Source organism: Euprymna scolopes, chromosome 41 (assembly GCF_053919585.1).
Source record: "Euprymna scolopes isolate OS-2025 chromosome 41, ASM5391958v1, whole genome shotgun sequence".
Taxonomy (NCBI): domain Eukaryota; kingdom Metazoa; phylum Mollusca; class Cephalopoda; order Sepiida; family Sepiolidae; genus Euprymna; species Euprymna scolopes.
In genome coordinates, this window is record NC_136522.1 from 19,108,935 (window position 1) to 19,136,780 (window position 27,846).

General features: G+C 34.1%; 1 protein-coding gene across 1 annotated transcript in view; it reads right to left on the bottom strand.

Moving 5' to 3' along the window:
- The window catches only part of LOC145266378 (carboxy-terminal kinesin 2-like), an 81,967-nt gene extending 63,233 nt beyond the window's left edge, over positions 1–18,734 (bottom strand). Inside the window, exon 1 of the mRNA XM_080122010.1 lies at positions 18,564–18,734. Within this exon, the coding sequence (XP_079978136.1) occupies positions 18,564–18,575 (12 nt within the window). The 5' untranslated portion in view covers positions 18,576–18,734. The remainder of the gene's footprint in view (positions 1–18,563) is intronic.
- Between the last annotated feature and the right edge of the window lie 9,112 nt (positions 18,735–27,846).

Sequence of the window (27,846 nt, forward strand, 5' to 3'; positions counted from 1 at the left end):
TGCGGTGTCTAGCAAACTACTCAGCCAATTTTGTGTCTAAATAGCAATACACACGGACGATAAAACGCTTTGGCCAATTATGGATTTCAAGAGAGTTCTGCTAAAATAAGTCCTCAAAATACCACCGTTTTGTTTGAAAATGAATATACTTTCAAATAAATTAATAAATAATAATGTACATTATATTTTTAAGAGTTTTAAGCAAATAAAGTGCTAAAAATGTCAACATCATAAAACTGCGTTTCGGTAAGATTTGATGTCCAAAATCTAAGGCATAACATTTTCAAAAGCCAATAATTATGACCCACTAACCATAAATATGGAGATCAAACGCCTTCTTAAAAAAAAAAGAAGAAAAAAAAAAGCTCACTTAATCCTACCTCCAACCCTATGTATGAGTGCCAAGCCTCCTCCTCTTTAAACCTTCTTTAGCCCTAACAATAACGCTAAGTCTAAAGTTCCTCGGTAAGCTACATATAAGTGTCTAAGAAAAAAAATCCTACCTTAAAGAAAATTGCACCATTTATCACCTATAAAAAAAATAAATTAGTCAACTGTCCTAAAATGCTAGAATGGTCTCAAAATGGTGAATTATTTTACATTAAATTTATGTGAAATTAACCCCCACTCTAAATTCTAAAATTGTTTTTGTTTTGTTTCTATCAAGTCTTCAGGGTGTTCACACATAATTTTCCTTAGCTCTATCATTAACCCAGAGTGGCAACCTCCCCACCCGCTTATAATTGCATAAAGGCCCTTTAGAAAAAGAAAAAAAGGCACACAGGATTTATCTCTGAGAGAAAAAAAAAAAATGGTTAACTGCCCTAAAACGCTAGAATGGCTCAAAATGGGGAACCATTTTACATTAAATTCTAAAATAATATTGTTTATCTTTCATTAAAGTTTTTTAAGGTATTCATACGTAATTGCCTATAAAGGTAAAATCGCATATTTTGGAGAGGTGATCAGATGAGGTGGAGGGGGGGGGGGTAACGGAAGGTATTAATCTACAATAATACCAAAGAAATATTGCAATATATTCATTTTTAAACAGTCCTAGATTTCGATTTCAGTTATTTGTACATATAATGCATTACAATTCAGCTTTGAGTTCTTTAACTTCTTTTCTTTTAATGGATAGATGGCATTTTTAAGGAATTGCAGCATATTTATGTGCATTTACTGCAGATTATTTGGAAATCATTCATTTTTGGAGATTTTCAGTAGCATATTCTAATTCCTAGCACAAAAATAAACTTAAATGGTAAATTTCATTGCTTAATCTTCTGTTTTAACAAAGATATAGCATTTTTACTGAAAAAGTAGTGTAAAAAATGTGACAAAACGCATATGGTATTATTAAAGAGGGAAAAATATCAAACGTGTGAGGCACAAAAATAGTCATAACTTCCTTAATTTTAATTGGATTTAAAAAAATTTTTTAAGTTCTTTCTTAGCTCATCAAGCTCTTTCTAAAGATACCAATATTGCAATATTTTAAGCTATTTCAATTTTTTCATGTGTATTGCTCATCTAAACATTTTAAATTTATACATAACGGGTATTCAGACATACAGCAAGCATTTTAATCAGTTTTGGGGCGAAAATTTGACTGCCAAAAAGTCAAAGTTGAAAGAGTTGACCTTTGCAGATTTTTCCAAATTCCTCTGCTTGAAATTTTCCATGTAGGTAACTTGGACATGGGTAAAACTTTTTATTTCGATTTGAGACCAAAATAATAAATGTTAAGGGGTCAAAATTGGGATCAAAGTTTTAAAAAATTGTTCTCTGCGGTCTCTACAAAATTACTCAGACAAATTTTGGTCTAAATATTTGAAATCTTACATAAAGTTTATTCGCACGTAGGGTAAGTTACGAACTGCTAGTTTATAACAAAAAAGTCTCAATTTCAGAACTATGAGTTCAATCCCTATACAGAGCAATACATTTTCATTTATCTTCAATCACAACTACTGTGAAGTGCAAGGCACAAATATGAAAAAAATGTTTGTATTAAAAAAAAAGTTGAAAAGATATTTTTCACTCAGTAGTGAGCTTTGCAAGACTGTCAGTAAAAGAAATACAATTGCCTAAAGATAAGTGTTTCATTATTTCTAGGCGCCATTTTGAAAAATCACTCGCAAATGCGACTGTTTCACTCACTCACGATGTAGAGCCCTGTATGGTGAACATTTGTCACTGTATAAATTACTAATGACACAGATGACTAATCTATATATCTATAAGAGTGAGAATGTGTGTGTGTGAGGACACTTCTTAACCTATATACTCAACAAATTTTTGATCTATAGACTTAAAATTTGGTTTATAGGATATTCAAACATATCGAAAACATTTTAATCGGTTTTGATCCAGAAAAAAGGCCTGCTAAGTGATCAAAATTGAAAAATTGGTATATTGGAGGGGTATTTGTTTGTCAACTGTTTCATGAATGTGCATGTATTGTTCAAATGATAGATTACTTATGTTAAGAATAAGTAGGTTTGAAAAAACTTTTTAAAGATAGTTTCAAGCTGACCTAATAGTTATCGTACTTGACTCACCGTCTTTAGGTTTTGACTTCGATCTCGGCTAGAGTATTTTCTTTTTTTTTACTTATAAGAAGCGAACTGTTTAGAAAAAACATAATACTCGCATTGACATGTATCAGTTTCTGTATGGATTAAAATATAATATTTATGCATATTTTATGACAGGGAAACGCTGGGCGGTCTGCTAGTTACTTAACGTCGCAGGAAAATCAAGGGAGATAATTCAATTTTCCGTTTTCAGCCATCTTCTGACTATCAGTGTAAAGAAAACCACAAAACATACAATTTTCCATAAAAATTATTTTTATGTATAAAAAATTATCTACTAGACCAAATTTTGTAAAATTCGGACATATTGAAAGAATGGACAGAGATTTTGTTATAACCTAATATTAGATATTAGCTGTACCTAATTTAATTTTTATATTTGAAAAATAGTTTTGTGTTTTTATTAAAATAACAAAAACTGATGCTTTACAGTTAGATTAAAGCAATAATTTTTAAAAATATGTCCTTCTAAACAAAAACAATGTCACTTACATAACTATCTCGAAAATAGTAATATATCCAAAAATCACAAAATCTGATCAAATCAGCTGTTATTAGTTTTAAAAAAAAATTTTGGTATTGTGGTAAGAATCGATGGCTGACAATGTTGCAGGAACTTTGAAAATAAGGGAGATAATTAAGTTCCTGTTTTCAGTACTATTCCGACTGAGTATAATAACAACGGCGAAGTATGCCATTTTCTGTAAAAATTACTTTTATGTATAAAACAATTATCTACTTGATCAAATTTTGTAATTTTTGGATAAGCTGTTATTTTTGAGATAATTATGCAAGTAATATTGTTTTTGCTTAAAAGAGGGTATTAAATTTCCGCTGTAGTCTAACTGTAAACAAGCACCTTAGGTTATAATAACACAAGTAAAAATGGCCTGAGAAACAGATGAGAATCTCCCAATGAATTTATCAAAATTCAAGATATCTAAATGAACAAACGTGAAAGTTTTCTATCAAAACAATTCACTCAAAGCAACACAACCATTTGTATGCCTAATTTGCATTACTATTGAACACTTTATAATAAACTAGCCTGAGTGCCTGGCGTTGCCCGGGTGTTTGGGGGTGTGTGTTGACTTGGACCCGTACCACGAAGGAGGAAAAAATGTGAAAAAAACGTAATGTCTTTGTAATTGCGCCCATCGCCAAACCGGAAGTGACAAAGATTTAAATTAAGGCTAGTCAATCGAAAAGAGGGGAGGACTTTAAAAAATATCAAAAAAAAAAAAAAAAAAAAATGACCTCTCCTTGTAGAAAAGTACCCAGTTGAGAGTTAAAGAATTAATGCTTTTGACCAATTTTTCGATATTTGCCGTCCGAGACGTTGCGCTTCAAAATGATACCTATCTTGTGAAAATCCATCGCCTCTGTCGAAACATACATACATTTAAACAGACAGGTGAGATTTATATTATCGAAGATAGGAACTCGTGATTTCTGGAAAATCTATAATAGTGTAGTGAATAAAGGGCAATCTGTAATTCCTCCAATGAGTAACAACCAGAATATTGCATGCATGGCAATGGAGAAGGTAGAACTGCTTGCCCGGCGATTTGCCTTAAACTCCACCTTAGAGCCAACAAACTACTCCCTCTCAAATTTCCCTATGCGAACTGAAGCCATATTAGATGATGTAAAAATCACTTCTTCTCATGTCCGTGATATCATAAAAAACTTAGACACCTCAAAGGCGTGTGGGTCTGATCTCATCCCTATTATACTATTTAAGAAATGTTCAGCCAAGCTAGTCCCCATAATTTCCAAGCTCTACAATAAATGCCTTGCTGAATCTTGCTTCCCTAATAGCTGGAAGATAGCCTCTGTGGTACCAGTATACAAGAATTCTGGAGAAAGAATAAACCCCCTCAATTATCACCCCATTAGTCTCCTCCCCCTCTTCGCTAAAATCTTTGAGACCTTAATTAATCAAGCACTAGTTCAACACCTTGCAAAAACAAATATTCTCTCTGACAAACAATATGGATTCAGGCAATGTCGTTCTACTGCAGATATTTTAACAGTCATCTCTGAATACATTTACCATGTACTGGATAAGGCGGGTGAAGCTAGGGCTGTAGCCCTTGATATATCCAACTTCTTTGACAAAGTCTGGCACAAAGGGCTGCTAATGAAAATTAAATCATACGGTATAACTGGACATATACTAAGTATAATTAGATCCTTCTTAGACAATAGAAGCATACAGGTTGTCATTGACGAATGTACATCAAGCAGCATAACATTAATGCGGGAGTGCCTTGGACATTGTTTTTTAATGAAAATTTTTTTCGGCTGTCAGATTTCACTACAATAATGAAGAACAATATTACATAGATTAAATTTCAAGGGAGGTAATTTAAATGAAAAAAAAAATTTATTTTTTTTTTAAAATCACTGACTTATTTTGATCTTATTTATATCTCAATGAAATTTTAATTATTTATAATTAGATATGTAGCCAACAAAAATATTGACTCTTAAAAATGTGCAAAAATGCAGTGTTTAATATTGGTAGGTGCATCAGCTAGTCTTTTAGCTGATAAACATTGGGAGAGTTTAGACTGATGACCTTTCGAGCAATTTATCCCTCTTTAGGGATTTATCCCTCTTTCAAAAATAGTATTATATATATATTATACGTATTCAACTATATCTAAGGAACCAGGTTTAATCAGCTCCTTGGTAATGTCATGAGGTTTCTCAGCCTTTGCTATTCACAGCGCTACATAATAGGAAACTGCAAACATTGGTTTCTTCTCAAATACAAAGCCAATGTCACCAATCTTGCAAAAGTGTAACGTTCTACAAGTATTTTGTTTCACTTTTGATTTCTGAGAGATTATCAAGGTCCTCGTGCAACGTGAATATCAATCATGTTTTATTCATTATCGATAAACAGAGTGGACAAAAGGTTTATTTTGGAAACAACATGCTTTAAAATAAGTCGGACACAAAAGCAAAGAGGACAGCATATTTTGGACATGCAAGCAAAGAGGACAGCATATTTTGGACACTCAAGCAAAGAGGACAGCATATTTTGGACACGCAAGCAAAGAGGACAGCATATTTTGGACACAAAAGCAAAGAGGACAGCATATTTTGGACACTCAAGCAAAGAGGACAGCATATTTTGGACATGCAAGCAAAGAGGACAGCATATTTTGGACACTCAAGCAAAGAGGACAGCATATTTTGGACACTCAAGCAAAGAGGACAGCATATTTTGGACATGCAAGCAAAGAGGACAGCATATTTTGGACACGCAAGCAAAGAGGACAGCATATTTTGGACGCGCAAGCAAAGAGGACATCATATTTTGGACGCGCAAGCAAAGAGGACAGCATATTTTGGACGCGATAGCAAAGAGGACACCATATTTTGGATGCGCAAGCAAAGAGGACAGCATATTTTGGACGCGCAAGCAAAGAGGACAGCATATTTTGGACGCGCAAATAAAGAGGCCAGCATATTTTGGACGCGCAAATAAAGAGGACAGCATATTTTGGACGCGCAAATAAAGAGGACAGCATATTTTGGACGCGCAAATAAAGAGGACAGCATATTTTGGACGCGCAAATAAAGAGGACAGCATATTTTGGACGCGCAAATAAAGAGGACAGCATATTTTGGACGCGCAAATAAAGAGGACAGCATATTTTGGACGCGCAAATAAAGAGGACAGCATATTTTGGACGCGCAAATAAAGAGGACAGCATATTTTGGACGCGCAAATAAAGAGGACAGCATATTTTGGACGCGCAAATAAAGAGGACAGCATATTTTGGACGCGCAAATAAAGAGGACAGCATATTTTGGACGCGCAAATAAAGAGGACAGCTTATTTTGGACACACAAATAAAGAAGACAACATATTTTGGACACACAAGCAAAGAGGACAACATATTTTGGACACACAAGCAAAGAGGACAACATATTTTTGATACGCAAGCAAAAAGGACAACATATTTTGGACACACAAGCAAAGAGGACAACATATTTTGGATACGCAAGCAAAAAGGACAACATATTTTGGACACACAAGCAAAGAGGACAACATATTTTGGATACACAAGCAAAGAGGACAACATATTTTGGACACGCAAGCAAAGAGGACAACATATTTTGGACACGCAAGCAAAGAGGACAACATATTTTGGACACGCAAGCAAAGAGGACAACATATTTTGGACACGCAAGCAAAGAGGACAACATATTTTGGACACACAAGCAAAGAGGACAACATATTTTGGACACACAAGCAAAGAGGACAACATATTTTGGATACACAAGCAAAGAGGACAACATATTTTGGACACACAAGCAAAGAGGACAACATATTTTGGATACACAAGCAAAGAGGACAACATATTTTGGACACACAAGCAAAGAGGACAATATATTTTGGACACACAAGTAAAGAGGACAACATATTTTGGACACGCAAGCAAAGAGGACAACATATTTTGGACACGCAAGCAAAGAGGACAACATATTTTGGACGCGCAAATAAAGAGGACAGCATATTTTGGACGCGCAAATAAAGAGGACAGCATATTTTGGACGCGCAAATAAAGAGGACAACATATTTTGGACACACAAGCAAAGAGGACGACATATTTTGGACACACAAGCAAAGAGGACAACATATTTTGGACACACAAACTGTCGGAATTTTATTTTTTTTAAGGACCTCGCTATTAACTTTTTTTGAGTAGCCATCAGCTTTGCTTAACACTGATTGGTAATTCCAATCAACTTTGTGAGACCATTTTCAAATTAGTTCCAAAGAAGACATCGGACAGTGAAGTTGTGTTTTTTGGAATTCCGTCGGGCCCATCGACGTAAAATACTCAATTGTCTTTAAGGGTGGAAGGCCTTTGGGAGGTTGAAATTAGTGTTTCAAAATACGCCATTTATTGAAGATGGTAACCGTTTCAGAGAAAGGAGACCAACGTAAGGAGCGTGACACAGCCTGTCACTTAGAAGAAATAGCAAGACTACACTTTTTATCCGAAGAAAAGATAACCCCCTTTTTCAGAGAGCTATACCTTTAAACCCTTTGAAGGTTTTGTTTGTTTAAAAAAAAAAAAAAAAAAAGAGAAAGAGAAGAGGAAAAAGAAAACTTTGAAAGAACCTGGCAAATTGCATGTTTTCCTTTTCAGGAAAAAAAGAGAAAAGAACTTTTTGTTGAAAAAAGGAATAATTTCTATTTTTTATGTGTTTTTATTTCAGTCTTTCTGTCAAGTAAGATTTGTGTTTTGTATTTGTTTTTATTTCATGTTACTTACAGGTTTTTAAAACCTGAGCTTAGGAAAATATAAGCAACCGTAACTATTTTCTTTAAAAAATTTGGATCATTTAAATTCTTTTTGGGTCTGTATTTCTTTTGCTCATTTCTCTTTGCTTGTTTAATTTTCCCTTTGTTTTTTCCTTTAATTTGGTACCTTAAAAAGCGGATTTTGGTGACGCAAATAAAAAGGACAACATATTTTGGACACACAAGCAAAGAGGACAACATATTTTGGACGGACAAATAGAAAGGACAACATATTCTGGATGGACAAATAGAAAGGACAACATATTCTGGATGGACAAATAGAAAGGACAACATATTCTGGATGGACAAATAGAAAGGACAACATATTCTGGATGGACAAATAGAAAGGACAACATATTCTGGATGGACAAATAGAAAGGACAACATATTCTGGATGGAAAAATAGAAAGGACAACATATTCTGAACACAAATAAAAAGGACAACGTATTCTGGATGGACAAATAGAAAGGACAACGTATTCTGGATGGACAAATAGAAAGGACATATTCTGGACACAAATAAAAAGGACAACATATTCTGGATGGACAAATAAAAAGGACAACATATTCTAGATGGACAAATAGAAAGGACATATTCTGGACACAAATAAAAAGGACAACATATTCTGGATGGACAAATAGAAAGGACAACATATTCTGGATGGACAAATAGAAAGGACAACATATTCTGGATGGACAAATAGAAAGGACAACATATTCTGGATGGACAAATAGAAAGGACAACATATTCTGGATGGACAAATAGAAAGGACAACATATTCTGGATGGACAAATAGAAAGGACAACATATTCTGGATGGACAAATAGAAAGGACAACATATTCTGGATGGACAAATAGAAAGGACAACATATTCTGGATGGACGAATAGAAAGGACAACATATTCTGGATGGACAAATAGAAAGGACAACATATTCTGGATGGACAAATAGAAAGGACAACATATTCTGGATGGACAAATAGAAAGGACAACATATTCTGGATGGACAAATAGAAAGGACAACATATTCTGGATGGACAAATAGAAAGGACAACATATTCTGGATGGACAAATAGAAAGGACAACATATTCTGGATGGACAAATAGAAAGGACAACATATTCTGGATGGACAAATAGAAAGGACAACATATTCTGAACACAAATAAAAAGGACAACGTATTCTGGATGGACAAATAGAAAGGACAACATATTCTGGATGGACAAATAGAAAGGACAACATATTCTGGATGGACAAATAGAAAGGACAACATATTCTGGATGGACAAATAAAAAGGACAACATATTCTAGATGGACAAATAAAAAGGACAACATATTCTAGATGGACAAATAAAAAGGACAACATATTCTAGATGGACAAATAAAAAGGACAACATATTCTGGATGGACAAATAGAAAGGACAACGTATTCTGGATGGACAAATAGAAAGGACAACGTATTCTGGATGGACAAATAGAAAGGACAACGTATTCTGGATGGACAAATAGAAAGGACAACGTATTCTGGATGGACAAATAAAAAGGACAACGTATTCTGGATGGACAAATAGAAAGGACAACGTATTCTGGATGGACAAATAGAAAGGACATATTCTGGACACAAATAAAAAGGACAACATATTCTGGATGGACAAATAAAAAGGACAACATATTCTAGATGGACAAATAGAAAGGACAACGTATTCTGGATGGACAAATAAAAAGGACAACATATTCTGGATGGACAAATAAAAAGGACAACATATTCTGGATGGACAAATAGAAAGGACAACATATTCTGGATGGACAAATAAAAAGGACAACGTATTCTGGATGGACAAATAGAAAGGACAACGTATTCTGGATGGACAAATAGAAAGGACATATTCTGGACACAAATAAAAAGGACAACATATTCTGGATGGACAAATAAAAAGGACAACATATTCTAGATGGACAAATAGAAAGGACATATTCTGGACACAAATAAAAAGGACAACATATTCTGGATGGACAAATAGAAAGGACAACATATTCTGGATGGACAAATAGAAAGGACAACATATTCTGGATGGACAAATAGAAAGGACAACATATTCTGGATGGACAAATAGAAAGGACAACATATTCTGGATGGACAAATAGAAAGGACAATATATTCTGGATGGACAAATAGAAAGGACAACATATTCTGGATGGACAAATAGAAAGGACAACATATTCTGGATGGACAAATAGAAAGGACAACATATTCTGGATGGACAAATAAAAAGGACAACGTATTCTGGATGGACAAATAGAAAGGACAACATATTCTGGATGGACAAATAGAAAGGACAACATATTCTGGATGGACAAATAGAAAGGACAACATATTCTGGATGGACAAATAGAAAGGACAACATATTCTGAACACAAATAAAAAGGACAACGTATTCTGGATGGACAAATAGAAAGGACAACATATTCTGGATGGACAAATAGAAAGGACAACATATTCTGGATGGACAAATAGAAAGGACAACATATTCTGGATGGACAAATAGAAAGGACAACATATTCTGGATGGACAAATAGAAAGGACAACATATTCTGGATGGACAAATAGAAAGGACAACATATTCTGGATGGACAAATAGAAAGGACAACATATTCTGGATGGACAAATAGAAAGGACAACATATTCTGGATGGACAAATAGAAAGGACAACATATTCTGGATGGACAAATAGAAAGGACAACATATTCTGGATGGACAAATAGAAAGGACAACATATTCTGAACACAAATAAAAAGGACAACGTATTCTGGATGGACAAATAGAAAGGACAACATATTCTGGATGGACAAATAGAAAGGACAACATATTCTGGATGGACAAATAAAAAGGACAACATATTCTAGATGGACAAATAAAAAGGACAACATATTCTAGATGGACAAATAAAAAGGACAACATATTCTGGATGGACAAATAGAAAGGACAACATATTCTGGACGGACAAATAGAAAGGACAACATATTCTGGACGGACAAATAGAAAGGACAACATATTCTGGACGGACAAATAGAAAGGACAACATATTCTGGACGGACAAATAGAAAGGACAACATATTCTGGATGGACAAATAGAAAGGACAACATATTCTGAACACAAATAAAAAGGACAACGTATTCTGGATGGACAAATAGAAAGGACATAATCTGGACACAAATAAAAAAGACAACATATTCTGGATGGACAAATAAAAAGGACAACATATTCTAGATGGACAAATAGAAAGGACATATTCTGGACACAAATAAAAAGGACAACATATTCTGGGTGGACAAATAGAAAGGACATATTCTGGACACAAATAAAAAGGACAACATATTCTGGATGGACAAATAAAAAGGACAACATATTCTAGATGGACAAATAGAAAGGACAACGTATTCTGGATGGACAAATAAAAAGGACAACATATTCTGGATGGACAAATAGAAAGGACAACGTATTCTGGATGGACAAATAAAAAGGACAACGTATTCTGGATGGACAAATAGAAAGGACAACGTATTCTGGATGGACAAATAGAAAGGACATATTCTGGACACAAATAAAAAGGACAACATATTCTGGATGGACAAATAGAAAGGACAACATATTCTGGATGGACAAATAGAAAGGACAACATATTCTGGATGGACAAATAGAAAGGACAACATATTCTGGATGGACAAATAGAAAGGACAACATATTCTGGATGGACAAATAGAAAGGACAACATATTCTGGATGGACAAATAGAAAGGACAACATATTCTGGATGGACAAATAGAAAGGACAACATATTCTGGATGGACAAATAGAAAGGACAACATATTCTGGATGGACAAATAAAAAGGACAACGTATTCTGGATGGACAAATAGAAAGGACAACATATTCTGGATGGACAAATAGAAAGGACAACATATTCTGGATGGACAAATAGAAAGGACAACATATTCTGGATGGACAAATAGAAAGGACAACATATTCTGAACACAAATAAAAAGGACAACGTATTCTGGATGGACAAATAGAAAGGACAACATATTCTGGATGGACAAATAGAAAGGACAACATATTCTGGATGGACAAATAGAAAGGAAAACATATTCTGGATGGACAAATAGAAAGGAAAACATATTCTGGATGGACAAATAGAAAGGACAACATATTCTGGATGGACAAATAGAAAGGACAACATATTCTGGATGGACAAATAGAAAGGACAACATATTCTGGATGGACAAATAGAAAGGACAACATATTCTGGATGGACAAATAGAAAGGACAACATATTCTGAACACAAATAAAAAGGACAACGTATTCTGGATGGACAAATAGAAAGGACAACATATTCTGGATGGACAAATAGAAAGGACAACATATTCTGGATGGACAAATAAAAAGGACAACATATTCTAGATGGACAAATAAAAAGGACAACATATTCTAGATGGACAAATAAAAAGGACAACATATTCTAGATGGACAAATAAAAAGGACAACATATTCTGGATGGACAAATAGAAAGGACAATATATTCTGGACGGACAAATAGAAAGGACAACATATTCTGGACGGACAAATAGAAAGGACAACATATTCTGGACGGACAAATAGAAAGGACAACATATTCTGGACGGACAAATAGAAAGGACAACATATTCTGGACGGACAAATAGAAAGGACAACATATTCTGGATGGACAAATAGAAAGGACAACATATTCTGAACACAAATAAAAAGGACAACGTATTCTGGATGGACAAATAGAAAGGACATAATCTGGACACAAATAAAAAAGACAACATATTCTGGATGGACAAATAAAAAGGACAACATATTCTAGATGGACAAATAGAAAGGACATATTCTGGACACAAATAAAAAGGACAACATATTCTGGATGGACAAATAGAAAGGACATATTCTGGACACAAATAAAAAGGACAACATATTCTGGATGGACAAATAAAAAGGACAACATATTCTAGATGGACAAATAAAAAGGACAACATATTCTAGATGGACAAATAAAAAGGACAACATATTCTGGATGGACAAATAGAAAGGACAATATATTCTGGACGGACAAATAGAAAGGACAACATATTCTGGACGGACAAATAGAAAGGACAACATATTCTGGACGGACAAATAGAAAGGACAACATATTCTGGATGGACAAATAGAAAGGACAACATATTCTGGATGGACAAATAGAAAGGACAACATATTCTGAACACAAATAAAAAGGACAACATATTCTGGATGGACAAATAGAAAGGACATAATCTGGACACAAATAAAAAGGACAACATATTCTGGATGGACAAATAAAAAGGACAACATATTCTAGATGGACAAATAGAAAGGACATATTCTGGACACAAATAAAAAGGACAACATATTCTGGATGGACAAATAGAAAGGACATAATCTGGACACAAATAAAAAGGACAACATATTCTGGATGGACAAATAAAAAGGACAACATATTCTAGATTGACAAATAGAAAGGACATATTCTGGACACAAATAAAAAGGACAACATATTCTGGAAGGACAAATAGAAAGGACAACATATTCTGGACGGACAAATAGAAAGGACAACATATTCTGGACGGACAAATAGAAAGGACAACATATTCTGGACGGACAAATAGAAAGGACAACATATTCTGGACACACAAATAAAAAGGACAACATATTTTGGACACACAAATAAAAAGGACAACATATTTTGGACACAAATAAAAAGGACAACATATTTTGGACACAAATAAAAAGGACCACATATTTTGGACACACAAATAAAAAGGACAACATATTTTGGACACACAAATAAAAAGGACAACATATTTTGGACACACAAATAAAAAGGACAACATATTTTGGACACACAAATAAAAAGGACAACATATTTTGGACACACAAATAAAAAGGACAACATATTTTGGACACACAAATAAAAAGGACAACATATTTTGGACACACAAATAAAAAGGACAACATATTTTGGACACACAAATAAAAAGGACAACATATTTTGGACACACAAATAAAAAGGACAACATATTTTGGACACACAAATAAAAAGGACAACATATTTTGGACACACAAATAAAAAGGACAACATATTTTGGACACACAAATAAAAAGGACAACATATTTTGGACACACAAATAAAAAGGACAACATATTTTGGACACACAAATAAAAAGGACAACATATTTTGGACACACAAATAAAAAGGACAACATATTTTGGACACACAAATAAAAAGGACAACATATTTTGGACACACAAATAAAAAGGACAACATATTTTGGACACACAAATAAAAAGGACAACATATTTTGGACACACAAATAAAAAGGACAACATATTTTGGACACAAATAAAAAGGACAACATATTTTGGACACACAAATAAAAAGGACAACATATTTTGGACACACAAATAAAAAGGACAACATATTTTGGACACACAAATAAAAAGGACAACACAACAAATAAAGAAATTCTTATGTTGAAGAGTTTTAATCATGACCTTTTCCATTCCCAGCAACAAAAAAGAATAATCAATTGGAATGGTGTCCAGTAAAACCGCTTAAGGGTGATATCATTAAAAAGGACAGTAACAGTTGTATGACTGTAACATGATGGAAAAAAAAATATAGGGTTAACAGGGCTTTACATTGTGAGTGAAACAGTCGCATTTGCAAGTGATTTTTCCAAGTGGCGACTAGAAATAATAAAACGCTTATCTTTTGACGACTGTTTTTTTTCACCGACAATCTTCCAAAGTTCATTACCGAGTGAAAAATATATTTTCAACCTTTATTTTTTTTGTAACAAAAACGAGCAAACTTATATAAACAATAAAAGGTTTAATAGAACAATATACTTTCTTTTTTTTTTAAATGAAGGCTGTTTTAGGCACTTCTCGACAAGCGGGCGTGGGGCTCGGAAGATGACACCCTATTTCGGGTAGTCAACAATGAAGCTATATTGCATGTAAGTACAGAATTCCCCACTGATGAAAAGATAAATTGCTTAATATCCAGACTTATTTGTGGAAAATTCAAATGCGATATTCGTTTTCAGCATACCTGTAAACTCTTAAACTTGTCATTTTAAAGGAAAATGTTAAGGTAGAAACAAAATAAAATTTTACAAATATAAACAAACTAGCAGTTCAGCCCAGCTTTGCTCGTGCCCTATGTACTGTTCATAACTTGCCCTCTGTGTGAATACGCTTTATTTCAAATGTTTAGACCAAAAATTTTCTGAGTAATTTCGTAGAGACCGCAGAGGTCAATTTTTTTAAAACTTTGATCCCAATTTTGACCACTTATTATTTTGGTCTCAAATCGAAATAAAAAGTTTGACCCATGTCCAAGTTACCTACATTGAACTTTTCAAGTATTTAGACCAAAAATTGCCAGAGGAATTTGGAAGAATCTGCAAAGGTCAACTCTTTCAACTTTGACCTTTTGGCAGTCAAATTTTCGTCCCCAACCTGATTAAAATGCTTGCCTCATACCTGAATACCCGTTATGTATAAATTTCAAATGTTTAGACAAAAAATTGGCTGAGTAGTTTGCTAGACACTGTAAAGGTCAAATCTTTTGAACTTCGACCCCTTGGCAGCTCGAACTTTCGACCCAAACCGATTAAAAAACTTGCCCAATCTCTGAATACCTTTTATGTAAAATTTCAAATGTTTAGATCAGAAATTGGCCGAGTAATTTAGTAGAGATCGTAGAGGTAATTTTTTTTTTTTTTAACTTTGATCCCTTAGCATTTATTTTTTGGGGCTCAAATCAAATTTAAAAATTTGATCCATGTCCAAGTAACCTACACTCTCGTAATTACCAAAAGATTTCGCTAGTAGCATATCATTCAAAATAAACATGGCCTCAAGTTTTTCTTCGATAGAATTTGTCATATTTAATTTTTTTAAATAAAAAAAAACTACTTGATCGATTTACGTAGTTTTTGGAATGTGACATCTTCGTGCGGTGACAGTATTGTTTACGCTGTTATAATAATTTTTTTTATAGGCCCAAAGCATCGAGTCGCCTATATGTCTCAATCGCCATAATGCATAAATATGTCACGGCGTGACATAGGCTGACATATATTGAGTGAGCTTCTGGTGGCGCTTTAACAGTATTTTGTATATATTTTTAGTTTTAACTCATTTTCCCAAATGTATCGTGTTCAACAGAGAGTCCTCCGCCATTTGCAATTTTCAAATACATCGGTAAACACTGTATGTTTTTCGAGCCGAATGTAGAAAAAGTAACTTATTTTGCCTTTGATAAAATTCATTTGTTTTATATTTTTTTTTTTTTTTTGACAACCTTTTTCGAATCGTTAATCTGGAAGAAAGAGAGAGCGTATTTCCTCCGTTTGACTATAGGTGGCGTTACTGTCTGTCCACCCGGTTACGGAAGCACAAAATGTATATAATGGCACCCTTGAAATAAAAATACATATTTTTGTTATATTTTAATTTTAAACATGTTTTTTTTGTTTGTTTTTTTTGCAAACATATTTACGTTTTGTTTTTGCAAACATATTTAAGTTTATTTTTCCAAACATTCACGTTTTTTTTTTGCAAGCATAAACTAAATGTTTTTGCTATATTTTTCTTTTAAACATATTTATGGGTACAACCGTTTTTCCGCGAGTATTTTTACGCTCTTATAATAATAATGATAAAAAAAAAAAAAAAATCAACGTTTTTTTCTTATTTTTTTTTTTATGGACCCTCCCCTTTTTTCTTAATTTTTCTGCACTTATTTGACCTTTTCCGCGAGTATATATATATATATATATATATATATATATATATATATATATATATATGCGCGTGATCAAAGAAAGAGCCCGCAAACACAAAAAAAAAACAAAAAAAAACGTAAATATGGTTGAAAAAAAAAAAAAAATAAAACTTAAATATGTTTGCAAAAAAAAAAGCAAAGATAAAAAAAAATGTTTAAAATTAAACTATAACAAAAACATTTATTTTTGTTTCAAGGGTGCCATTATATACATTTTGGGCTTCCATAACTGGGTGGACAGACAGTAACGCCACCTATAGTTAAACGGAGGAAACACGCTCTCTCTTTCTTCCAGATTACCTTTGAATCTATGTGTATAGTAACAGACCCCGAAAATCATACAATGTTTATCGTTATATTTGAAAAGGACTAATGGCGGTGGTGAGCTGAATGTTAAATACGTGAAGTTTGGAAAAATGGATTAAAACTAAAAAAGAAATAAATAAATAAAATATACAAAATACTGTTAGAAACCCGCCGAATATATATTATCGTGACATATACAAACCCAGAAATCCTTCTATACACAAAATCAATTTTTAATGTGCGTGTGTGTGTGTGTGTTAGGTGGGGGGACATCTCCCGAAAAAGGGACACTTCGGATTAAAACAAAAATTGGTGTTATGCGGAGAAGTTGCCGTGCAATTTTTTTTTTTTAATAGTATTTTCACATTTTATAAAATTGTTAGGTGATAGTATGGTGCTTCTACACTTTATCGCCGAAACTAGAAACGTCATTTTATTTCGAGCACCTGTCGATTAGAATCAGAGAGAAATCAGTATTTTAAACTATAAAGTGTAGAAGTCCCAAAAGTACAAAATACCCTCTCCGTGTTAAGAATGGCTTTCTAAATAACATTTCAGTACGATAACTTCTCTGCATATGTGCCAAAAAGATTGCCGCGGTCTAGAAGGAATTCTCCTTCACTGAACGAGGGCGGAAAAGATATAGTATATTATCAAAACGGATACAATTTAACGTTAATTCTACTTTAAAAAGTAAAAAAAAAAAAAAAAAAAAAAAAAATGAAAATGATTATATTGACAAATTCGGAATAGACGTAAAAACACTGGTTCGAAGCAAACGATTTTCTTGGATTTCAAATAATTGGCTAATTTGAGTCACGTAAGATAAACCCTTGATTACGATTTGTGACGGGGACAAATGTACCAGCATCTTTGAAATGTGGAAAGAAGTTATCTACTCAGAATTAAAAAGATAACGACAATTATTTTTAGGTCATCATATATGAAAACTTAATTTACTGATCCAATTCTATGATTTGGGATGACTATTAGTGCCAACAGAAATTAAGAAAATTCCCAAGATTAAAATAATATCACCGTGATATTTATTCCTTGGATTTCTATCAGTATTTAAAATTGTTTTTTTTTCGAGTTTTTGACCGATTCTTGGGACTCCAAAGGCTCAGCACCATAGCGCTATGTTTGTTTTTATTTTACCTGAAGCAATCAACACAAGTTGCATTTCACACTTTAAAATCAGTTAGAATACCAAAAATCTATCGAGGTAGATAGAAGAGTAAGTTATCTTGCCTTTGGTAACAATTATTAATTATATATTTGTTTCTTTGCCACTTTTTCGTACCTCGGTCTATTGTAAATCAACCCGAAATTAAGATGCAATAAAGCAAGTTTAAAAATCTGCAGCGAAGAGACGTTAATTTTCAGATAGCTGTTTTTCTTCTTTGAACATATATAAATAAGTAAATTTACTCACCATAGTATCCATCGCAGTTAGTATTTAAAAATGGATGGATTTTAATTAAAAGTGAAATTCTACGAAAAGAGGAATAAAGAGAAAAAAATACAGTGTTATTTTTTGTCTATTTTTTTAAGACTAACGAAGTTTGAAAATAACGCGCATTCGAATGAAGATTTTTGATTGGCTAATTCGTATTTCGTTGACCTCAGAAAGGTCACATCCGGTTTAATAAACGGCCATATTTTTTTATAAAACAGATTTCCTTTTCTAAATCTAACCAACTTTTGAAAAACTTTTTTTCAGTTCATCTGAAATTTTATTTATTTATTAATTATTTTTCTTATAGACACTTATTACATTTTATAGACATATATTACATTTTATAAACACTTATTACATTACAGTAAGTACGAAAGTATGATACTTGTGCAGAGAACGACCTGTTTTTCCGTTGATGTTGCGCCGACATATTTCGGCAGCGTACATGAACAGCCGAAATATGCCGAGCAAGGTTACCAGAGAAAAATGCTTGAAGCCAATTTTTTTAAGACAAAAAAAAACCCAAAAAACAAATAAATAAAAATAAAAAAAGGGCCAAATTGAAAATTAAAGCCACACTTTTAGAAACAAAAGGCCAAACGGATTTTTTAATGCTATATATATATATATATATATATATATATATATATATATATATATATATATATATATATATAGAGAGAGAGAGAGAGAGAGAGAGAGAGAGAGAGAGAGAGAGCATTAATGACGACTATACTGAAGATGTTAAATCCCAAATATTTGTGTCTGGTAAATGTGTAGTTTAGCGGCATAAATTATAAATTAAAAGAGACGAGATCCCCATACGATTGCTGTTGCTCCCGTCTCTTTTTTAGATTTTATCAGTAAGGAAAACAAATTACTAAAAAATAAATCCCTCGATTCCAATTTTGATGAGTGAGGGCGAAACATGTCAATTGACTCGTTTTGATTTTTTTTTTTTTCCTCTATTTCCCTACTTTTATTTTTTAGTTGCTATCCATTTTCCTTTTCTCTTCGGTCTTTTTTTTTTTTTTTTTTTTAAATATAAAATATATATATGTATATGTCAGCCTTGGTAGCAAGGTATTAAAAACCCTCTGTTTATTTATTCTCCCAACAATTTATAATAGCTTGAACTAACTTTTTCTCCTTGTACCTATTTGTGAATCATTTCATGGAATTTTTTGAACGACCCCGAAGCATCTTTCATTAATAGGATACCTTTGGATTTTTTACATCTGGATCCTCAACTTTTACCAGCTTTTTAGTTTTTACCGTCCTTGGATCTTCCACTCGTCACTAGAACATCAATTCATGTGAAATAATTTTTCGTTTTTCCCCATGCTTCGCTTCACTGTTTTTTTTTAAATTTTTACGCAAGTATGTTCTACGGCTTACTTGCAGTTTCATCAAATACGTTGCAAATCTGATTTCGCATTTTTCTAATTCCTCTCCTCTGATGAGAAGGAAAGTATTTCTTCCAAAATTCTGCAGATTAAGGACAATCCACTTTATTTGTGGATCCTTTTTGAAAAATAAAGGTTTTTAACTGCTGCTAAAGTGTTTATCAACATATTTTAATTCGTTGACATGACATTTTATATTCTATTTTACTTAAATTTAATTTTTGTGAAAATGTTTTCAAATCTCTTAAAAGTTAAAATATAAATTGTTATTTCCATTTCATGTTTTTTCTTTTATTTAAAAAGCAAATTGTCCATTTAAAACAAATGATTAATTTTTTACAAGTTTTAAAGTTCGTTATTTGGAAAAAAAAAATCACGCTTCTAAAGTTTGAAGAGAAGAATTCATATTATTTGGATTCTTTAGACGATTGTTTCTATCCTGGGTGTTATTTGTACAACGTTTCAGTCAATGTAACCTCCCACCTTCTTCAGATGTATCTTGTCAAACTCGGGAATTTTTGTTGCAGTCAGTCTTTGCTGACTGAATGAGAGCATGCTACCCCCATGGATTAAATAAAAGATTCTGTTTGAAATTCTGAATTCAAATTTTTTGTTCATTCTTTTAAAACTTTCACAGTAGATTAACTTAAATAACGGTTTTTGTAAGGTAATAACCCAATTGGGCTTACATTTTGATATCTGCTACTTGACAAAATATAGATTTATATGTCAAGCCCGGAACTTATTTATTTATTTATTTTTTTTTTTTAATTACATTTTCACCCCAAACAAGGCACATTGCCACTTCAGTGTAGCGGGCTACTATCAGGGGCAGCAACTACTGGGGCACTAAGTTGGGATTTGGGCAGCAAGATGTCGGTTCACGTTACACTTTAACTTCTGCATGTCAGTACAGTTAGGGAAGCAGGGACCTGGAATGGAATTCCAGAGTCTTGCAGTTCTGGGGAAGAAACTACTGGAGTAGAAAGATCTTTTACATCTAGGGATCTCTACTGTGTGGGGGTGGGATTTAGCTGCCTGTTGGGTTTGTCGAGAGTGTCTACGTCGTGGGGGCACAAGTGTCTGCAGTTCGTCAGAGCATTCACCATTAAAATACTTGTAGAACAGGCAGATGGATGCAACGTTTCGTCGATGGGACAGAGGCTGAAGCTTAGATGCCAGTTCAGGGCCTATCAGATTAGCGACTCTCTTTTGAACCTTGTCTAGGAGCGAGAGACTAGCAGCAGATGCACCAGCCCAAATGTGACAGCAATACTCCATACATGGGCGAATGGTGGCCTTATAGAGGTACAGGATACTTTCAGGTGTCAGTAGTTGTCTAGCACGGTAGAGAGAGCCTACCTTTTTCGCAGCGGCCCTGGCAATGTTCTCAATATAATTGTTCCAACTCATGTTTCCTGTGAACGTTAGGCCAAGCAGTTTGAAAGATGTACTCTCAGACAAGGAGTCACTGGCCATTGCTATTGGTGGCAGAGAAGGTTTCTTGTAATTATTGAAGGAAACCAGTTTAGTCTTGGCAGCATTGAATGTGACCATCCATTTATGCCCCCATTCCACTACAGATTGGAGGTCATCCTCTAGTGTTTTTGCCATTTCTTTAGTTACGTATTCATTTGTTTTCCTGTTGTGCCTGTTATTGCGTGATGTGCTGCAGTACAAGTAATACTGCATTCTACAAAAACTCAAACAGCTTTTTTCTTATTTATATTATTATTCATCGGACTACTGTTCTCATCTTGAGTGTGATGTTCACAATGTTTCAGTCGATATAACCTCCGACCTTGCGGACAATTCTAGTACGAATTTTAGGAGGCCTAAACTTACTTTTTATTTCTAGTTGTAAATATCACCATTTATTACTCAATATTACTATATATTAATGTATATCTATCTCTAAACTTATTACTTGTACCCATGGCACAGTGGTTAGAGTACTGGGAAAAATCAATTGTAAAAGTGATATTTTCCTGAAGGTTGAAGGTTCAATCCTCAGTGTGGGCGACTGAAAAATACATTTGCAAATTACTTAGGACCTCTATCCAGTCATGGCTGACGGAACAAGAGCACGCTACCCCTGTGAAGTTTTTTTTTTTTTTTTTTTTTTTACATAGGTATCACCACATTATCAAGGCCAAGAGGCCACTCAAGGATAAGGGTTAAAGAGTGTACAGTAGAAATTGGATATTATAGTAATCATTAGTAATGAAAATTTGGTAAAGTTGATAACTTATATGGAACGGCTCATCAAGAACTTATTTACGTTAGACTTGAAGACAACCATATTGTAGTCAGCCGGAAAGCAGGAAAACGGAAGACAATTCCAGTAAAGTAAAGAAATTCCGTCTAAATTCCCGAGTTCGACAAAATACACCTGAAGAAGGTCGGAGGTTATATCGACCGAAACGTTGTGAACATCACACTCAAGATGAGAACAGTAGTCCGATGAATAATGATATAAATAAGCAATCCTAATCTCAAAAATTCAGAAATGGCATAGCTTTTTATCTTTCTCTTTTTTCAAACAAGATATAGTCAAAACAAATATGAGTAGCCAATTTCTCGTTATGGAGGAAACTTTAGGTAGTTTTATGCGCGAGTGCACAAAACCCCTAATAAAAGATTAATTTGCAACACAAAAGCACAGACTAATCAATCAACACCTTTTTTTAGAACAAAACAACGAAAAGTTTATTTCGAAAAAAGAAGGACTGTGTCCGAGGTGAAAAAAAGAAAGTTCTGGGATGTTCTCATGTCAGGAGGCAGAAACTTCAGCGTCCCCAGGCTGTCCAGTAAAGATCTTCAGTGAAGCAGTCGCAGCCTGGAGGGATTCAGTGGACAGAGAGTGAGAGGAGAGAGGTCTGTCTTGTTTGGTGGTTAGAGCTCTCTGTTGGTTGCTGGCTAGTTCCTGACAGGAGTAGTTAGTTCCTTAACAGACATATAGTTGTATAGTTAAGATATAGGAACATTACATAACAAGGAATGACATAAGCGCTTGGCTATTCATCTATGATGTACGTGAGATCTTTTATTTACTCCGCCATGACAGCTGCACTCCTTCCTTCATTTGTGGAGAGCTTGGGTCAAGGATAGATAACTCAGCATTAAGTTAACATATTATTATTATTATTATTATCATTATTATTATTATTTTATTTTTATTTATTTTTTATTTTTTTATATTCATTTTATATCTTATTTGAGCTGGAAGTCCTTAAATCTAGAGGGTAGTTGTCTGTTACGAACCTGGCCTCTAGTCGTTTGTGAGGTTTCATTCTCTATTTGCATTCTGGGTGCAGAAGGTAGTGCTGGCATTATTTGTTTTTGAGGGTGGTGGCTTTCCGGGTGTATTGGGTTCGGTAGGATAGGCGATTGTGGAGGTATGGATGCCCATTTTCTCGTTTGGTAAGCCCTCTTGTAGAGTGTCATCATGGACCACGTTGCGGGTACCTGTGTTTATTTTGCAGAGATAACAATGGTTTCAGAGTGTAGTTCTCCTGCTGCTGTCGACCACTATGCGGTATTGTCTGCGAGGGAGATTTTAATAACTGTGCCTGTGTTGTCCCAGTGTAGGGTCTGTATCCATGTTGATTTTGAATCGACACATGTTCCCCTATTCTTAGTGCGTTGAGTTATTGCCTGTTTTCAGTATGTTGATGTTGGCCCTCTCACATATATCGGCGAGTTCCAACCATTGACGACGGAATTTTGTTGGGTTTGGTAAGTGGTCATTCAGGGGACGAGCGAATAGAAGTTTTGCAGGTGATACACCTATGTCGGATGGTGGTGTGTTGTAATGGAGTAGAAGTGCTTTTGACACTTCGTCTGTGTCCAGTGAACCATTGGGACTAATGTTAGTATCCACTTCATGTACTTGACAGCTACCTCAGCTCTGCCATTGCTTTGCGGGTAATAGGCTGATGACACTCGCAGAGATATGACCCAGGTTTTAAGAAATGTCTTCCATTCGTCGGAGTTGTATAGGGGTCTACCGTCACAAGGAATTTTCTCTGACACACCATAATTCACAAAGTATCTTCGTAGAACGTTGCATACTATGGATACTCTGGCATCTTTGTGTATTGAAAATAATTCTGTCCAACCTGAATATCTATCATTGTATATTATATATTTTTGTCCAGCCACGTTGAAAATATCTGTCACTGTTGACTGGAATTGGTAGTCTGGACGAACAGGCTCAAGTGTAGGTTCCTTATGGTTTGATGAGGCAGTTTTGTTGCAGCGCTTGCATTGATTACACTTTTCTTGCAATTGTGTGCCCATGCTAGGCCGAAAAATTTGTTGTGTGGCATTGCTTCTCATGCTATTGACCTCTTGCTGGTCAATATGCAGTTGGTCAATAAGTTCATGGCATAGTTTTTTTATAATTAATATGTACCCTTCCTCGAATACTAGCGACTGAACCGTGTATAGATCGCTCTGCATATTCCAGAACTCTCTAATGTTTGGATGTAGATGATCCTTATGTTCAAGGAATCCTTTCTCTATTGTATCCACAAGGTTCATGTATTGGTGATCTATCTTAGCCTCTCGCTGTATGCATGCCATTTTGATGTTTCTTGGTTGTATCAAAATTCTATCCCAGCTTGCAACGCTTTTCCATGTTGTCTGATTCAGCTGTTGCGAATTGGTGGTAGGTGCAGGTTTATATCTGATCTTCCATTGTCGGGTCTGTACCGAATGGTATATATATTATTTAATTGGAATCCATTATTGAGATGAGTATTATTTTTTAATTTTATTTATTGCAGACTATTATCCTCATCTTTTTTTGGCCTTTGTGATGAGACGAAAAACAACTGTGGATGGCAGTAATTGCTGAGAATGCAGTTAGGAGATTCGGAGTTCTTATCTTCACAGCTACCACCTGCCGAAGGCCAGAGGAATAGTTGTCTGAAACGTTGTGAAACAACAACTACATCATGAAAGTCAGTGTTCCTTGGAAGTTTGTTTGGATTAAACATTTTGAAATATTATTAATAATTTACCTTGTGGTGTGGGTGTGTGTTCTTTGGCTTTGCTGCATTTATTTTTCTTCTTTTTTTTTCTGTTCCTAACTTGGGATGAGTTGTTGTATCTTCCTTTTATTTTTGTTTTAATCCGACTTCTGACACCATGTATAGTTGAGATATAGGAACATTACATAATGAAGAATGACAACAGGACACAAGCATCTGGTTATTCATCTATGATATACGTGAGATCTTTTATTTACTCCACTATAACATTAACTATCCTTCATTGGTGGAGAGCTCGGGTCAGGGGTAGATAACTCAGCATTAAGTTAACAACATTAAGGAAAATCGATTTTACTAAATAGCTGTATGTTAGTTACTGTTTTTGCAAGAGAATTGTTTTAAGTGTTTTATTTAAGATTGTTATTTAATCAACTTTAAATAACAATTATATTGATAATATATTTAATTTAATTTATTTAGAACTAGCATGGGTGCCCGGTGTTGCACGGGTGTTTGGAGGTGTGTGCTGAGCAAAAAAAAAAGTGATAGTAGGCAGGCAGGCTTGAACTCATACCACGAAGGAGGAAAGGAACATGAAAAAAACGTTACGTCTTTGCTGTTACGACCACCATCAAACCGGAAGTGACGTCTGTTTAAATTAAGGCTAGACAATCGAAAAGAAAGGATGACTTTCGAAAATATCGGCAAAAAAAGCAACCCCTCCCTGTAGGAAAGTGCCCAGTTGAGGGTGAATGAATTAATGGTTTTAGCCAATTCTTTGGTATTTGTCGTCTGAAGGGTCGAGCTTCAAAACGATACTGATCTTGTGAAAATCCGTCGCCTCTGTTGAAAGTTTTAGGCAGACATGCAAACATACCTACATAGATTTATATATTTGTAGCTCAAATTTTCAACCCAAACCGATTAAAAAGCTTGCCCTATCTCTGAATACCCTTTATGTCAAATTTCAAATGTTTAGACCAGAAATTGTCTTTAGTAATTTGGTAGAGATAGCAGAGGTCAAATATTTTTTTAACTTTGAACCCTATTATGACCCATTAACATTTATTATTTTGGCTCAAATAAAGTTATTAATTTAGATCCATGTTCAAGGAACTTATATCTAAAATTTCAAGTGTTTAGACCCAAAATTAACGGAGGAATTTGGTAGAGTTTTCAAAAGTCAAATCGTTGAACTTTGACCCCTTAACAGCAAAATTTCTGGCTGAAAACTGATTACAAAGATTTTCCCAAATCTCAGTACCCTGTATATCAAATTTCGAGTCTGTAGACTGAAAGTTGACAGAGTTATTGTGTAGGGAAATGTACACAAACAGACAGACAGACACTTTCACTTTTATATATATATAGATTATTATTTCCGACATTGATTTCTTTTAGAAACGGGTCTAGAGTTATTCTCCTGGAAACTCTGAAACATAAAAAAAAAAAAGAAAAAGATAACTCGGCATTAAGTTAACAATAGGATTAATGTGCCTAAGTAGCTGACTGGTCAGTGCATGGCTGCATCAATCAGCACGGGGGCATTAATCCACAAGAGAAAACAATTCGATATGGTGACTGCTACAAAACACCTTTCTTTCACTAGAACGTTCTCAGATTCTTTGAACTCTTATTCTTTATGGACATTTTATTTCACAGGGCAGAGAAAAATCATTTATTTTGCATGCGTAGACTTTATCATTCTTCTTTTCTCTTGATAAGCTCCTATCTTCCACAATATTATTGGGAAATGAAGATTATGTTGCATGTTCGAATACAGGTATTAATCATTTCAACTTTTAGCTTTTAAATATGGATAGGCATTAAAGACTCTACAAATAAAAGTTTGAACATATCTACAATTATATAAATACGACTTTGTGTGTGTGTGTGTGTGTGTGTGTGTGTGTGTGTATGAGTTCGCTCCTTATAGACTCCGAAATGGCTGAACAGATTTTCTTTAAAATTTACAGAACTTTAGTGTATAAGTCTGGAAGTGATCTTGGTTAAGTTTTGTCTCAGAATACTCCCAATAATTGATAATCAAAACCGTTATTTTAATTCATCTATCATCGGTAAAGCTATTTCTTCCATGTCATCACTTAGCAACAATGATAAAACAACGGGCCGTGAAAATACTACTATGGGTAAGTTGATAGCATGTTTTTTTTTTTGCCTGATGTGTTCAAACTCCGCACGTAAATTTCTTTATTTATTTTTTTTATTAACTGTTAAAAATTTTATAAGACTTGAAAATCTGTGTTTTTTGTTTTTGTTTTTTTGCATGACGTGGTCTGTAGATTGTGCTGTCACTCATAATAAACGAATGTTTATTAATTTTAATTTCCCCGCACATTTGTACAAAAATAAGTTCTTCCACTAATGGCATAATTTCAAGTACGCCCACATGCTTTTCTCACAACAACAAAAGTAAAATGGACATATTTCTGGCGGATGTAGTTCAAGACAGTACCACATGACACAAGCGACCAATGAGAAAATTTAGAAGATTGTCTTTTTAACGCTTTTCCAAAAACCAAATACCAGCAGCAGCAATCTTGTGCTGGAGCCGGTTCAAAAAGTATTTAACCACAACATTCTTTCTTCCCCTTTTTTCCCTTCTTTCTTCTTTTCTCGCTCCGACGTGACATGAGAACATGCCTCTTGTTTTCATCTCATCGCCGTTTTCAAATCTGACAAAATCATAATTATGCACGCCACGTGGGTACCCGAAAATCACACTTATGCGCACACACACCCATTCCGTACATTTTCTATAAGAATTAATAACAACGGACTACTTTCCTCATGGGACTTTTGTAATAAGGTGAACTTCGCCAGTTAAAACACAAA